Below are 15,247 nucleotides of genomic sequence, written 5' to 3'. Positions count from 1 at the left end.
TATGATGGTCTACTGCTGTTACTAATTTGTTTCCAATTTCCGATTGGCTTTTACTTTTTACAGCTTTGAGCAGTAATTCAGTCCCCTACGCCTCCCTGATTGGCTCTGTGTCCTCCCTCTCTAGCCAAACTACCACTCAGTCCTTATATGATAATAACTCTCTCCCACGATTCGCTCGAAAAGGTCTAAACATCTTTGTCTCTATTATTTTCTCTGTTCAAGCACTGTTTTAGATGTACATCAGTCCACCTCCATTTCTGGATCAATCTAGAGTTCTCCTGTGCCTTTTCACCCACATATTTTCCATAGGGGTGCTTGATCTGGATCAATCCGTCTAATTATTAGATGACTGATCTCATTTTGAGAGTAGCTAAGCCCTAAGTAAAATTGGTAAGAAAATGGGAGAGAAGCAGAGCTGCAGCAAATAAATTAATACTTAGAGACTAATTTTTTAATTGAAATTTTTAAGGAATCTCCCCACTGATCTGAATATTCTGCTTTGTTTAATGGCTTACCATCACAGATGTGCTATGAAGATTCCCTAAAGCGTATATATAGGGTCAGAAGAATTAGGGCCAGTGCTGCTGGACATTATTTTGGAGTCTATTATGATGCTCGAAATGTCAAAGAATCCAAAAGAAAACAGGAATTAAAAACAAAATTAGAAGAATTTAAAGAATTAAAGCACATGCTGTAATGTGACTGTGTTGTAGCCACATGGTCGTTTTCAGCTATGTTTAAGAAGATGCTAGTCAACTGTCTTAGGCATGCTCTTGAAAGTCACGGTGACAAAGCAAACTGCATTGTGCAACATGCCTTCCAGCTTGAGCCCCCTTGAGTCATCAGTGTTTTCCCTTTGTAATTTCAAGAGATCCTGGGGTTCACTAGCTTAACTTTTTCTTGCCAGCTCTGATTTCTTCCCTAAGCTATTGAAACCTCACTTTCATTTTAGGTGTGATAGTCTAAAGTATGAAGAGAAGAATGTAAGCATTTTGGAGAAAGCTCATGAAGACTAATAGCTTGAAATAAATATGTTCACAAAATTTTGCCTGTCAAATCTTAAGCTGGCAGATTGTTCTAGTTGACCCCACATCTTTTCTGTCTTTTTGGTTTGTTTTTTTGTTTTTTTGTCTTTTTTTTTTTTTTTGCCTTGCTGTCCCTGTACCCCCTTACACACCCATCTATACTTCCAATTCCAAGCTCTTCTTTTTCACTTAGTATCTTCATCAGTGGACAAAGATGTTTACACCTGAAGTAGATTGTAGGTACTTTTAGGGGTTGATAAATGGGATTTTAGATTAAGCATATATTAAGGTACTAGTGCAGTCAGCATGTGAGTCCAGCCAAACTGTACAACCCCTGCCTCTACAATCTGCTACTAGTGAAAACATTTTTGAAGTTCTAATTGTCTTATGTCCAATGTTGTCTTCAGTGACTGTTGTCTTAAAGCAGTGATGCATGTTGTTCTAGTCATTCATAGCTGCATGTCAGTCACCTCAGAATTCTGTAAAATACTTAAGTATTTCTAATTTAGAGTACACAGTCTTCTATACCTTGATGCATTATTATTACTATTATTATTATTATTATTATTATTATTATTATTATTATTATTATTATTATTATTATTATTATTATTATTATTATTAATCTTCAAACTTTCCATTTCATTATTTTATGCTTTATTTTATAAGTTAGCTTTATGTTGGTTTAGGTTTCTTTTTTTTTTACCATTTCCTTTGCAGGTTCAGGTGTCTCTGGTTACCTTGGTAACCTTCATTATTCAAGTTTGTTTTTCTTGATTATGCATAAGTCACTTTGTTTTCTGTCAAAACACTATTGTTTCCCCTTTAGGGCTCTTTCAGTGTCTGTTTCTCAGTTCACATTTCCTCATCTAATTCAATAGAGTTTTCATTTCATGCATTGCAGTAGAAGGGGTTTAATATGACATTAAGAGTCATTACTCAAAGCAGAGGTCAACATCAGGTCTAACTGTTTCATTTTTCCATGCCTAGCTAAACTCATTGACTCATATGACAGTAGCTCTTTCCTCTACACTAGGAATGTTAGCTTTGGGAATACGTTTGGTGACTTTTTTTAATTTGGCTTCAGAGCTCATCTATGCAGAGCATGTCCTGCTTTGAGTAAACAAACTATTTGCCTGCTTCTCTCACATATGACATCTTTACTACTTACACATTTATAGACATTCTAACTGCTGCATTTTCTAAATTTTAGAGCAATGCCATCACTGTAGTTTAAATTAAATTTTGTTCTTTCTTGTTCAACAGGTATGGCCAGTCATCCCCCAATACCTATCTTGGAACTTGCAGATCACATTGAAAGATTGAAAGCAAATGACAATTTGAAGTTCTCACAGGAATATGAGGTAATTTTCCCCACTTCTTTACCATTCAAATTTTAAATGTCATGCTTGCTGTTTCCCAAGACTTCTCTCTGATATGCTACCAGGTTTGTATGATATTAAAACCATAACAAAAAAATGGTGTAAAATGGCTACAATAGTGGGGTGGATCCTTTGCTCATAAAATTCTGTACTCTTTTTATAAGGATACATGTCAGGCAGATTCCATGGACACATACTTGAAATAATGTGTGAATGATACAGCATAGACTTGTTTTAATACACAGACAGTTTCCTTTCCTGCAGTTTACAGATCCTTAGATTATGTATAATGTTGACAGGACACATAGAGCAAAAGCTCCAAAGAAGGTTCAGTCCACTGCTTTAATTTTTTTACATGAGATAAAAGGGTTTGCAAGTGCTTGTTTCCCTTCTACTGTAGCAGTTTCAGGACATTGTTTTTTCCTCCTGTCAACAATACCACTTTGATAAATTGGGAGTGATGGTCTGGAAGAGCATGAAAGAATGTAACAGGAAGACAGTAATAATTTACCAGCCACCTTATCAGTAACCCACAGAGTATATAGGTATTGCTATAGTGGAGGGTAACAGCCTCTCAGGTCAGTAATTTGTAGCTAAAGGGACATAGGGAGCCATTCATTAAACCTGGTAAATTATAGCTGTTACTTTAATGCCAAAATATTGTCCATGTCAAAAATACCTAGATCAAGTATACACTGAGCATTCAGTAAAGAAGTGCTTCTATAGATCAGCTATAGGTGATCATGTCAGTGATCCAAGGATTAGCATCCCTGAGAGGGATCACCAACACAGTATTTTCTTTATGGTCTGCTGTGTCACTAATCCTTGCTTAAAATCCTTCAACACTTTCTCAGCATGGTGGAGTAAAAGCCTGAGTTGCTCTTATTTTTTAGGGACTGCACATTAGTTGCATTTGAAGGTTTGTATGGACACTGACAGAGCTATAAAAAACACTCAAGATGACATTCACATTTTAGTTTCTTAGTAACATCTTACTGCAGGGTACATGGAAGCCCTATATATTTCCATTGTATTTTAAAAGTCTTGACAGAGGATGTTAGAAATTAATAGTAAGTACTGTGATGAAGAACTACAATTGCTTATTTTTTAATTAAATGTAGTATTCAGAAAGTCCTTAAGACCTCTTTAAGAAATAATCTCATTAGAAATTAAAAAGAAAATACAGTTTCAACAATTCCTGGAAATAAATTCATTGAAGAACAATTTAGGATTGCTGTCACACAAAAAATGTGGGAGAATCTTCTCATTTTTCTATGTGTAAACCCTATGTTCTTAAGTATGAAGATTGTAATAGTCAGGCCATAATAAAAGATAACATTTGGTACAAATTTTAAAACCATTTTTTGTGGTACCATGGGGAAATTAATTGTTTTTTTCTGTGTAGAAAATCCCAAACCATTTACAAGTCATATAATATAGTATAATTTCTATACAAATAAACAATTCAGCTGTACTACATCTTGAACATGTTGGGGACATGACGTGGTTTTCTTATGCTGCGTTAAAAATTAAAAATTTTGGTGTTTTGTATTACCTCTTTCTTACTTAAGTAATTAAGATCATTGTGAGAGTGTATTTTAATAATTTATAGTCAATATTGTAAAATAAATTACAGTATTTATTTCCTAATATCTTCTGACCCTGCAGAAGTTTCTCTAGTCCATGTAAGCAGGAAAACTTTCACATTCTTTCTTTCCATCATTTATTTGGGGTTTTTTTTTTCCTCCTTTTTTTTTTTTTTTTTAATCTTTACAAAACATGCCATCTGGAGCAGAATGGTCAGACATTCAAGATTAGAATATGGGCAACTGTGGGTCAACATCAAGCTTCATTCATATTGCTTTGCCCAAGAAGGTTCAATATTTATCTTTGAAATTACAGTTTTAGAGATACCACTTCATTTCCATCTAGTCTGAGATTCATCCATTTTGAAATAGAATTAGTGAAAAGCACTGCTATTTGGTTTCATGGTCTAGGCTAGGCAATGGACTAAAGCTGCAGTTTGATGATCACTCTAAGTCATCTCCGTGTCTTGGCTGTGCATTCCTGTTGTCTCTCTTGTGCCAGTCCTGGCACTAGCAGATGTGCAGCTGTTCAAGGATTATCTCAGGAAATAGATTCAGCTGAAAACTAATTGTTTTATTTTTCTTTGCTGCTTTCAATTGGATCAGTTCCCTGAACTAGCTCACCACATGTCTGCTTAAGCTCTAGTGCCAGCAACGGGAAGTGGTGGGTATATTTGTGGTCAGGGATTGGGACCTTCTACTTCAGCAGCAGTTCTCACTAATATCCCTTAAACAATCTTTTTGAATCTGATTGCAAGGCAGAAAGAGGTACAGATGGTAACGGTTCAGTCATTATCACTTCAGATAACACTAGAGCTGATGAGACAGAAGGAAAAAGAGATACTTCTCATATTCAAAAGTTCAAGGTGTAACATGCAGCACAAAACTACTGACCTTTACTGATACCAGCAAAATCCTCCAATTAATTACTGTTTAGGGAAGCAAAGAGTTTTCATCAATTACCACTGATGATTTTGGTGTTGTTTTTTTTTTAATAATGCCCTTTCCTCATTGGCAGTCAATTGTTTTATTTTACTTTTAATGTAATTGTTCGCATTGCATGGATGAAATTCTTCAAAGATGTATTGATTGTATGTCTCACTTACTGTAGTAAGTGATAACTTTGTGATACCATAAAGTAAAATATATGTTGGTGGTTTTCTGATAGACTCTGACTTCTCTTCCTTCTATCAGGAAGTTAGCTCCATTTCAAAAGGATGTTTAAATTATTTTTTTAGCACAACCTACTTCAGTTGCCACTTCAAAAGAATTACTGGTTTCACCACAGCACACATCTTTTAATTTTCTAAGAAACAGCTGATTACTTGTTCCCCTTCCATCCTTGCTCATGTTCCATCCACTTACTTCTGATCAAAAGTCAATACAAGTTCTGTTTATTCCTTTTGGAAGAATATAACTACTTTCCTCTTTCCACTTTCTCCTCAGAAGGACAAACCTCCCTGTCTCTTGAAAACAGTGTATTCTCCAGTGTAGAACAGCCTGTAGTTATATGTTTTCTAAGGCTCAGTGCCATCAACTGGACAAGTTCCTCCTACTACAAGTTTTCAGAAAATATTCCATAGTGCCTTCTTCAGTGCATCTATCCCAGCTCTTACAGCATCTCAGCAGAACAATAGAGATTTCTTCCATTGTACTTCTCTCATAAATTTACCTTGAATACTATCTTCTAGGGGCCAAGCCTCAAGGATTATTACTGTGGCAAGATTCAAATAAACTTATAATTCATGAGTTACATAAAGTGGTTCTGTAGTGTTAACACATGATAGTGCTATGACTCCTCAAAGAGGTTCATTTCTGCTTCAAAATAAATTCTTCATAATCCTTCATTAATTTTTTGTTAGCTCGCAATCCCCAAGCCAGAAAAAATGTTGATTTACTCTGTTAATATCAAATATCATACCATTAATGTAACACAGTTGTTTTCTGTTCTCTAATTTAAAGGCAGGATTGACCCCAGCTGATTATTGGGAAGCTTTTGCTGACTTTGGCAATTTCAGTGGTATTTTTATGTAATGCAAGGGTCCATATGGACTTGACAGCTGCTAAGCAAAAATATGTGTTTATAAGATACTGACCTTTATATTGTATCTCCTTCTTATCTGAGACTTCAGAATTTAAAAAAAAAAGTGGTCATGGAGATAAATTGAATAAAACCAGTAATGTTCTGCCTATTTTATGATGTATTTGTATGGTAATTTCCTCCTCTAAGGCAGAACAGAAAATATATTCCTCCAATATATTCCTCTTCAGATTTCTGAGACTTGTAAAAATTTAAGAGTTCTTTTCTGAGGTTTGTACATAGAACTTTGCACCCTTAAGGAAGTGGATTCAGATTCATACTATATTTGCATGAGAATCTGTCACTACAACCCAAAATTTACACTATCAGACTCTGCATGATTTACTGTGAATGTGTATATATGCACTCGTTAACAAATGTTACGAGAAGTTGTATATAATTTAATGTTTTCACTCATCAGGTTTCTTTCTGTAAATTGCAGCCATGTCTCTTGCAACAACATAAACATTGGATACTAAAACAAGTAAATATTGTATAGTAGAACCACATATAAGACTTCTTATCAATATAATACATTTCAGAAGTCCAGGAAGAACAAATTATCCACTGAATGAATCTCTATCAAAGAAACAGCTGCACTTAACTGTTATATCATTTTAGGTAAAAGTGACTCATGTGGAAAAATCAATTCTTTTTCCAGAAAAAATATGGTTTTGTTCTTTTTTCCTAATAATGGTTTTCTCTTTCTAATATTACAAACATCATTCATTGGGATTTTCTAACTTTAGTTTCATAGGATGTGCTCCATGTATTGAGAAACAATTAGTGTAGTCAGTGAATGATGAAAAGTTGTCTTATTAATAGCATATACCCTTGCATTCACCTAGGTTGTTTGGTGCTTAGTTCCACCTAGGGTAGTATCTGAGCCAGCAGCATAGTTATGGTAAAGAACTTTAAAGACATAGTGCAGGAATTTGAAATCCTGCTAGTCAAGATTTAGAGTGGAGTATTATCTCCTTCCTTTGTGCTGCGAATGCTTCATTTGGATAACAGCATTTGTTTATGCTTATATAATTAATCAAATAAAAGAAAGATGGTGTTCCATATTAGGATGCAGTGTTTTGGTCTGATGCCGAATGGTTTTTTGCCAAGGAATTTCACAGACACAGTTTAGTTAGTCAAATAACTGCCTGAGAGGAGGGTATAGCCAGGTGGGGTTTGTTCTCTTCTCCCAGGCAACAAGTGAGGGTACAGGAGGAAATGGCCTCCAGCTGTACCAGGGGAGGCTCAGCTTGGACACCAGGAGGAATTTTTTATTGAAAGCATTGGATCAGAGGGAGGTGGTGGATTCACCGTGACTCAAAGTGTTCAAGAAACAACTGGGTGTGACATTTAGTGCTATGGTTGGATTACTGGTGGTTAGGCAAAGGTTGAACTCAATAATCTTGGAGATCTTTTCCAACACTAATAATTTAATGATTCTATACTGTGATAAATATCAGTTTTATTTTGCCCAAAATAGCTGTGATATGTCTAGAAAGAGAAAAGCAGTGTTCTTGAAGGAAGAAAAATTATTTGAGGACAAATAACTAGGTCATTCTAGATAAAATTGAATTTTGCAGGAGCTCTTTAGAGATATTAATTTGCAATAATTTTAGGGGCTTATAGAGAAAAACCACTTAAGAATTTAACTCTACTCTTTCCTTGAAATAAAAGATGTGGACAGTGCTTTAAAAACATGATGAAAAGTATGTTTAAAATTTAAAGTAGCATAGTGTCTCATGTGAGACAATTATAAAAAGTTTAGTTTATAAGACCTGATGCCTTTAATACAATATGTATAACAAACCAGCAGGAAGCTTTAACCACAAAAATATTTAAACAAAGCAAGTTTTTTCATTATTCAGGTATTCATCTCGTCCTGATATTTATTTTCCACCTGAAGTTGACTGTAATCCCCAATTTTCAATACAAAATTATTTCCATTAAAACTGGTTTTGTATCCATTATGATATCATGGTCAAACTATTTTAATTGCAGGTAGGTTATGTTTAAACTGGTGGTAAAGAAATACAAACCAAAATGATTAATTTTTAAAAACTAGGGATTTTATACCTTTTTGAAATAAAGAATCTCCTTCAAGGGTTTTTCAAATAATGCTTATTTTCCGCTTTAAATTTTCTTTAGTTTTAAGCTTATATAGCTTGTTTGATTTCACTGTAATCAGGTTTTGCATAATTTCATTTAGTCATAGGAATATTAGCTTGATACTGTGGAGAAAATATGGGTTTTTTTCTTGAGGGAAAATTTAAAAAGCTTTTGCAAAAAAAGCTTTTTGTATATCTTGCTTGTCTCGAACAGTTAGGTCTCTTCCCTTTGAGAGTTAACAGAAAATGAATCATCTGCATTTTTAACTGTTTTTAGGACCAGGATGCAAACTCATATTTGAGTTCAAAAGAAGTATTAGCCATATGTGGAAGTTTCCTCCCATATTCTTGAAAATTATACCCTTTGCAGTGCAATGGGGAAGCCTCTGTCTTAATTAAAAAAAACATAATTCCAAATGACAAATTGCCACGATCATGAATTAATGTTCATGCATCTAGCATTCACATTTTGGTAATGCAGTATGTAAATCTGATTCTATTAGCAAGTCTCCTACATAATACAATAGCATTCCATTATAGATTCATCAGCTATGGTATGAAATTCTCCTCACAGTTGCTGACAGTGGTAAAAGAGGGTCAAACTGTTCATTTCTCTGCATAGCTGTGTATCTTCACCAGTTGTTCTGAGTCTGTTTGCATTGACAGGCTCTCCAATTTTTCTTTTTCATTCTACTTTGCCTACCTGGTCCTAGGTTTCTCTGTGAAGCAGTCATCATTGGTGATTTAATTCAAGCCACAAACAATGCAGCTACAGCACTTGAAAATGCTTTGCAGGCATGCTTCCTTCACCTTCCTCGTGAATGCTATGCAGTATATATCCATCCCCACATTCAGCAGAAACCTAAAACTGCTGGCTTCTAATTTGCTGCCATAGTGACCCTTAGAAGAGCAGTGTTCCAGAGCAGGCAGGCACATATCAGCTCACACCAGGACTGGTGACATTTTGTCATACTCCTTCCTTCCTTAGTGCTGAACCAGGATCTAGTCCTGGAAGACACATCAGGGAACATTTGGCTCTTGTTGAAGTGGTGTAAAGGAAAACTGCACAGTGAGCGAGCAGGTACATCATTTAGCAGAGGGGGATTGTTTGAAATTCTTCTGGTTTGGTTACCACCAGAATATTTTGCTTACCATGATTATTAGTCAATGAACTATTTTATGGATGGTGCATTGTGATAGTAAATATTGCTCCAGTTTTTTCCCACTAACTGATCACATTTGTTTAAGTAGCCAGTCATTTAGAGCACACTAGATGAAAGATTTGTCAAAGCATGAGAGGCAAGTAACTGTATTACAAATATTTTTATTAATTTTGCACAAGGCACTCATACTACACAGTTATGCTGTGAAGAAATCCACTTCTTTATTAATGACAGCTTTATTGAAGGCAAGCTTTCAGAATGAAAATACTAGAAATCCTATTAAAGTGCTATCCATTAAACCATTAAAGCACTCATTAAAACTGTTAGCACAGACTTGTTATTCATGAGTTATTGGTCTTTCACACTTCTGAAATGTGTCTGCCAATACCACTCAACTCTTTGTTGAGAGTGTGGCTATTAAGTCTGAGGAAATACAGATTAAATTTTCTTTTGACAAAATGGTGCTTTATGGGAGGATGGTATGGCCACAAAGTGGTTCAGATTGGTGAGGAAAATAGGAAAGATTAAAGTTCAATCCATTTGCCTGTTTCTGATAATTTATGTTAACTATGTCTGCATGTAGACCTAAATATTAATCACTAAATACACCATCTGGCCATACATCATACAATGTGTATGTTTGGGTTTTTTCTTTATATCGAACAGTAGCTTTAGAGTGCTTAAATGTTAAGGAGTGAAAAGTGGAAGAATTATACTGAATACTGAACAGTTGAAGCTAAGCTTTAAATTTAAAGTTTTCTTTCTGTAAGTTCACATGAAAAATAGGTATAATATAAGAGCTGAAGCTGTTTCTCGTAATAGAAAAGAATCTCAGACTATTGTTTTCAATGTATATGCAAAATCATCTTTGTATATGGAAAAGTGCAGTTTAAAATTACTGTTTGTAAGCATTTTTTTATCATTATTTGTTACATCCTGTTTTGGTTGTTATGATTTAAAGCCAAAGTCCTTCAGTCCACACTCAAAAATAACAGCATGTTAGACAGCCAGTTTATTCAGTTATTTTCTAGTTTTCTTGTGTGAAGAGAAAGTGTACCTGACATCTTACATTGTGAAGTAATTTCCAGGATATTTTGGCGGTGTAAGTAAAAACCTAAAAGACAAGACAGATGGTCTGCTTCAGTTATGTTTCTAGAACAATGCAGAGTAGTATGATTCATTCTAAGGCAGTGGACTGTGGTTTAGATAGCATGTTTCCATTTATGTCTCTCAAAAAATACTGTCTGGGTAGTCAGAGATACTATAGATGTGCATTATTCCTGGTCAAGTTACCAATTTAATTTTAAAAGTTAATGCACGAATATATAGTTAGCATCTTCTGTACTATGTGTATCTTCTAAATTACTACTAGAATTCTGAGATAAATCCATAAAAATTATTTTCCAAAGTTCTGAAAACTTGACCTTAAATAACCTGCATAAGTTTTCTTATTCACCTCCATTAACTCAAAAAAGAAAAGAGGGGAGATTTGTGCTGAGAGAAGTCATTATGTAAATTTTATTACTTTTCAAGTCATAAGATATTAAGTGAATTGTTGCCCTGCTGATAAAGAGGTATATTATGTCTTAAATATAGTGTGTGTGTATATATATATATATATATATAAAACTCTACTCTTCCCAGTGCTGATGGAAATGCAATCCAAATTCTCCCTCTGTATCTTTGACAAAATAAATAGGACTCAGAAGTAAAGATAAAACACTTATGTTTTTAAATTACACAGTGCATACCCGCTTCAAAATTCTACCAGCCATTCTTCTCAGAGCATGGAAAAACAATACTAGAATGAAACTAAATTGTAAGAAAAAGGAATAAAAATTTTACTGAGTGAAATTAGAGAGTAAAATTGTACCATTTGCTTTATTGATGAGTAACAATTTTACTTTGTAGTCAGAAAAAGTAATATTTTTGTTGGAGAAGGGTGAAGTGCTACTCTTGGATCACATCACTATGTTTATACTTAAGCTCAGCACAGAAGTGATGTCTACCTTTGCATGTGGAAAAATACTGTTGGGGGATAATTCACTGTCTCTTCAAAAGCAAACAAAATACAATATGGCTCCAAAAAAATCCATCACCAGTTTTGCAAACCTCTTAGTCTATTTAGATCCTAATTCAATAAGTTCCTAATACTACTGACATTTTAAAATATGTTGATCATAGTCACTCAAATTTCTAAGATAGTGAACCCAAAAAGTTTGGTGTCAAAAACTGTGTAGAACCTTAAAAAATCAGATTCTTTCAGAGCTGCATTTAAGACTCTCTTTTTAACTGTTGGTAACACATATAGTGATACAATTCATGTATCACATATAGTGATACAATAAGGGGAAGGCCAGTAAGGCTGACATCCTACTTGGAGTCTGGTATGGTCCACCCAACCAGGAAGAAGTGGTGGACAATTCATTCTATAAACAGCTAGAGAATGTTTCTGGATCATCAGCCCTAGTTCTTGTTGGTGATTTCAACTTGCTGGACATTTGTTGGGAATTCAATACAGCTGAAAAGAAGCAGTCCAGGAAATTTTTAGTGTTTGTGGGGGATAACTTTTTGTTGCAGCTGGTGGGTGACCCCAGCAGGGGAGGGACTATGTTAGATTTGTTATCTGCCAATAGAGATGGGTTGGTGGGAGATGTGGTGGTTGGAGGCTGCTTGGGGCACAGTGATCATGAAATTACAAAATTCTCAGTATTTGGTGAAGTCAAAAGGAACATTAATAAGATTTTTCATTGGACTTTCAGAGGGAAGACTTTGGCCTATTCAGGAGACTTATTCAGAGAGTTCCTTGGGAAATAGTCCTTAAAAATAAAGAAGTTCAGGAAGGGTGAGCATGCCTCAAAATAGAGATCTTGAGGGCACAGTCACAGACTGTCCCTGTGTGCTGAAAGACTAGTCAATGAGGCAAACATACAGCCTGGGTGGGCAAGGAGGTTCTGCTGGAGCTCAGGAATAAAAAAAGGATGTATTATCTTTGGAAGGAGGATCAGGTTTCTCAGGTAGTATTTAAGAGGGCTGCTAGAGTATGTAGAAAAAAATTAGGGAGGCTAAAGCTCAGTTTGAACTTAAAATGACAGCTTTTTTCAGCAAGGATAATAAAAATTCTTTTTACAAATATATTAATGGTAAAAGGAAGAGTGAGACTAATCTTTGTTCTTTATTGGCTGCAGAAGGAAGCTTTGTTACTGCAGATGAGGATAAGGCAGAGGTGCTTAACACCTTCTTTGTCTCGGTTTTTAGTGAGAAGAATTTCAGGACAACTGTCCTCTTGGGTTGCTCAATGATATCAGGGAGCAGAATGCTCCCCTCATTATCCAAGAGCAGGCAGTCAGAGAACTGCTTAGATGCTTGGATATTCATAAATCCATGGGACCAGATGGGATCCATCCCAGGGTCATGAGGGAGCTGGCAGAAGAGCTTGTGAAGCCCCTCTCCATCATTTGCCAATAGTCTTGGCTCACTGGTGAGGTTCCAGATAACTGGAAGCTGGCCAGTGTGACACCCATTCACACAAAGGGTGGGAAGGAAGACCCTGGTAATTATAGGCCAGTTAGCCTGACCTCAGCACCCAGTAAGGTCATGGAACAGTTTATATTGATTTTCATCACACAGAACTTACCAGGTGGCCAGGGTATCAGACCCAGCCAGCAGGGATTTAGGAGGGCAAGGTCGTTTGACCAACCTGATCCCTGCCTGGTGGATGCAGGAAAGCCTGTGGATTTGTCTGTTTGGACTTCAGCAAGGCCTTTGACACCGTCTCCCACAGCACACTCCTGGACAAGCTGGCAGCCCATGGCTTGGACAGGAGCACTCTGTGCTGGGTTCAGAACTGGCTGGATGGCCGGGGCCAGAGGGTGGAGGTGAACAGTGCCACATCCAGCTGAGGCCAGTCAGCAGTGATGTCCCTCAGGGGTCTGTGCTGGGGCCAGTTCTGTTCAATACCTTTATTGATGACATGGATGAGGGTACTGAGTCTTTCATTAGTAAATTTGCAGATGACACTAAGCTGGGGTCATGTGTTGATCTGTTGGAGGGTAGGAGGGCTCTGCAGAGAGACCTGGAATTGTTGGATGCATGGGCAGAATCTAACAAGATGAAGTTTAATAATCCAAGTGCTGAGTCCTGCATTTTGGCCACAATAACCCCCTGAAGCGTTACAGGCTGGGGACGATGTGGCTGGAAAGGGACCTGGGGGTACTGGTGACAACTGACTGGACATGAGCCAGCAGTGTGCCCTGGTGGCCAAGAAGGCCAAAGGCATCCTGGCCTGTGTCAGGAACAGTGTGGCCAGCAGGAGCAGGGAGGTCATTCTCCCCTGTACTCAGCTCTGGTGAGGCCACACCTCGAGTGCTGTGTCCAGTTCTGGGCCCTCAGTTTGGGAAGGACCTTGAGACGCTGGAGCGTGTCCAGACGAGGCAACGAGGCTGGAGAGGGACTGGGAACCCAAACCCTGTGAGGAACGACTGAGGGAGCTGGGGGTGTTTAGCCTGGAGAAAAGGAAACTCAGAGGTGCCCTTATCACTCTCTACAATTCCCTGAAAGCTGGCTATAGTCAGGTGGAGTTGGTCTCTTTCTCCAGGCAGCAACTGACAGAACCAGAGGACACAGTCTTAACCTGCGTCAGGGAAATATAGGTTGGATATTAGGAATAAGTTTTTTACAGAAAGGGTGATAAAGTTCTGGAATAGCCTGCCAGGGAGGTGATGGAGTGACCATCCCTGGATGTGTTTAAGAAAAGACTGGATGTGGCACCCAGTGCCATGGTTTGGTTAGGGCATGGGTTGGACTTGATGATCTTTAAGTCTCCTCCAACTTAGTCATTCTGTGAATTTTGTGAATTCAAATGAATCATATGCAAAGCATAAGTAGAATTTTCATAGCCTTCATCATGATCCCAAGCATTTAATTTTTTCTTCATTCCCCTAAACAGTCCCAGTTCATTTCCTTTTGAGGGAGGATTTGCCAAGCACTCTGTCTCAGTTGCTTTAGTTAAAGAGTGAGCCAGAACATGAGCCATCTCACTCCTCTACTCTCCATAGCTAGGTTATGCAGGACTTTATAATCTTTTTGTTATAAAAGTTAATTGAGCCTATGGTATTGGTTAATAGGATAAAGCACTTGTTTTTCTGAGGTATTTGTTTTCCCAAAAACAAATGCTTCTCTATTAGGCAGACAGGCAAATTATTTTGTTTTCAATAATCTCAATACAGAAGCAAATTTATTCTCAAAATATTAAATAAATAAATTGTACAAAATATGAAAAGATGCATGAGAATGAAGCAATTTTCAGACTGGCCAAATTATCAGTCAAAGGGATAAGTCCTGGTAAAATCACATTAACTAATTTCACACATGCTCATTGTCAGGTAATACCTACTCTAATAGATTACAGGTCATACCCTAGGAAGAGTGAGCAAAGCTGTTGGCTTGATGTTGTAGTGGCAATATGGACAGTACGGATCTCCTGACTTGTGCCATGTTGCTGGTCTACTTGTGGAAGATGAGCATAGTGTTGGTGAACTGCCCCACCTTGGCTTATCTGTGTCATCTTTTTTTTTTTTTTTTTTTCATTGCTTACCACTAGCTGTCATTGGGAGCTGCCAGTTCTTACCAGGATTAAACAAACAGAGGGCATAAACCTCAAGCCATAGTTGTGTATTCATATTGATGAAACAATTTTAATGTCTCTAATGTTACGGAAAGGAAAGGTTAAACAATAGGTTATTATTCATGACTTCTCAGAATGAGATGACCTTTCATACAGCCACTACCATAGTGAGCATAAACAGGTACCATCTGTTACCTATTTTACATTCATTTTGCTGCATAGATATTCAACCATAGAGGTAAAAATACTAGAGTCTGAAGTTTCCCTAGTGGTGAAG

General features: G+C 36.7%; 1 protein-coding gene across 7 annotated transcripts in view; it reads left to right on the top strand.

The window, feature by feature from the left end:
• PTPRD (protein tyrosine phosphatase receptor type D) overlaps positions 1-15,247 on the top strand; it is a 1,172,279-nt gene that overhangs the window by 1,093,660 nt on the left and 63,372 nt on the right. For 6 of the 7 annotated variants that reach the window (XM_036402900.2, XM_036402899.2, XM_054517858.1 and 3 more), the window contains one exon: positions 2,292-2,389. In XM_036402900.2, coding sequence (XP_036258793.1) covers positions 2,292-2,389 — 98 coding nt within the window. Of the gene's footprint in view, positions 1-63; positions 184-2,291; positions 2,390-15,247 lie in introns of all 7 variants that reach the window. The other variant, XM_054517855.1, reaches the window with a different exon arrangement.

The sequence above is a fragment of the Molothrus ater genome, chromosome Z, assembly GCF_012460135.2.
Source record: "Molothrus ater isolate BHLD 08-10-18 breed brown headed cowbird chromosome Z, BPBGC_Mater_1.1, whole genome shotgun sequence".
In the NCBI taxonomy this organism is placed as follows: Eukaryota; Metazoa; Chordata; class Aves; order Passeriformes; family Icteridae; genus Molothrus; species Molothrus ater.
The sequence above is the reverse complement of the archived record's forward strand: the minus strand, read 5'-3'. Positions and strand labels throughout refer to the sequence as shown.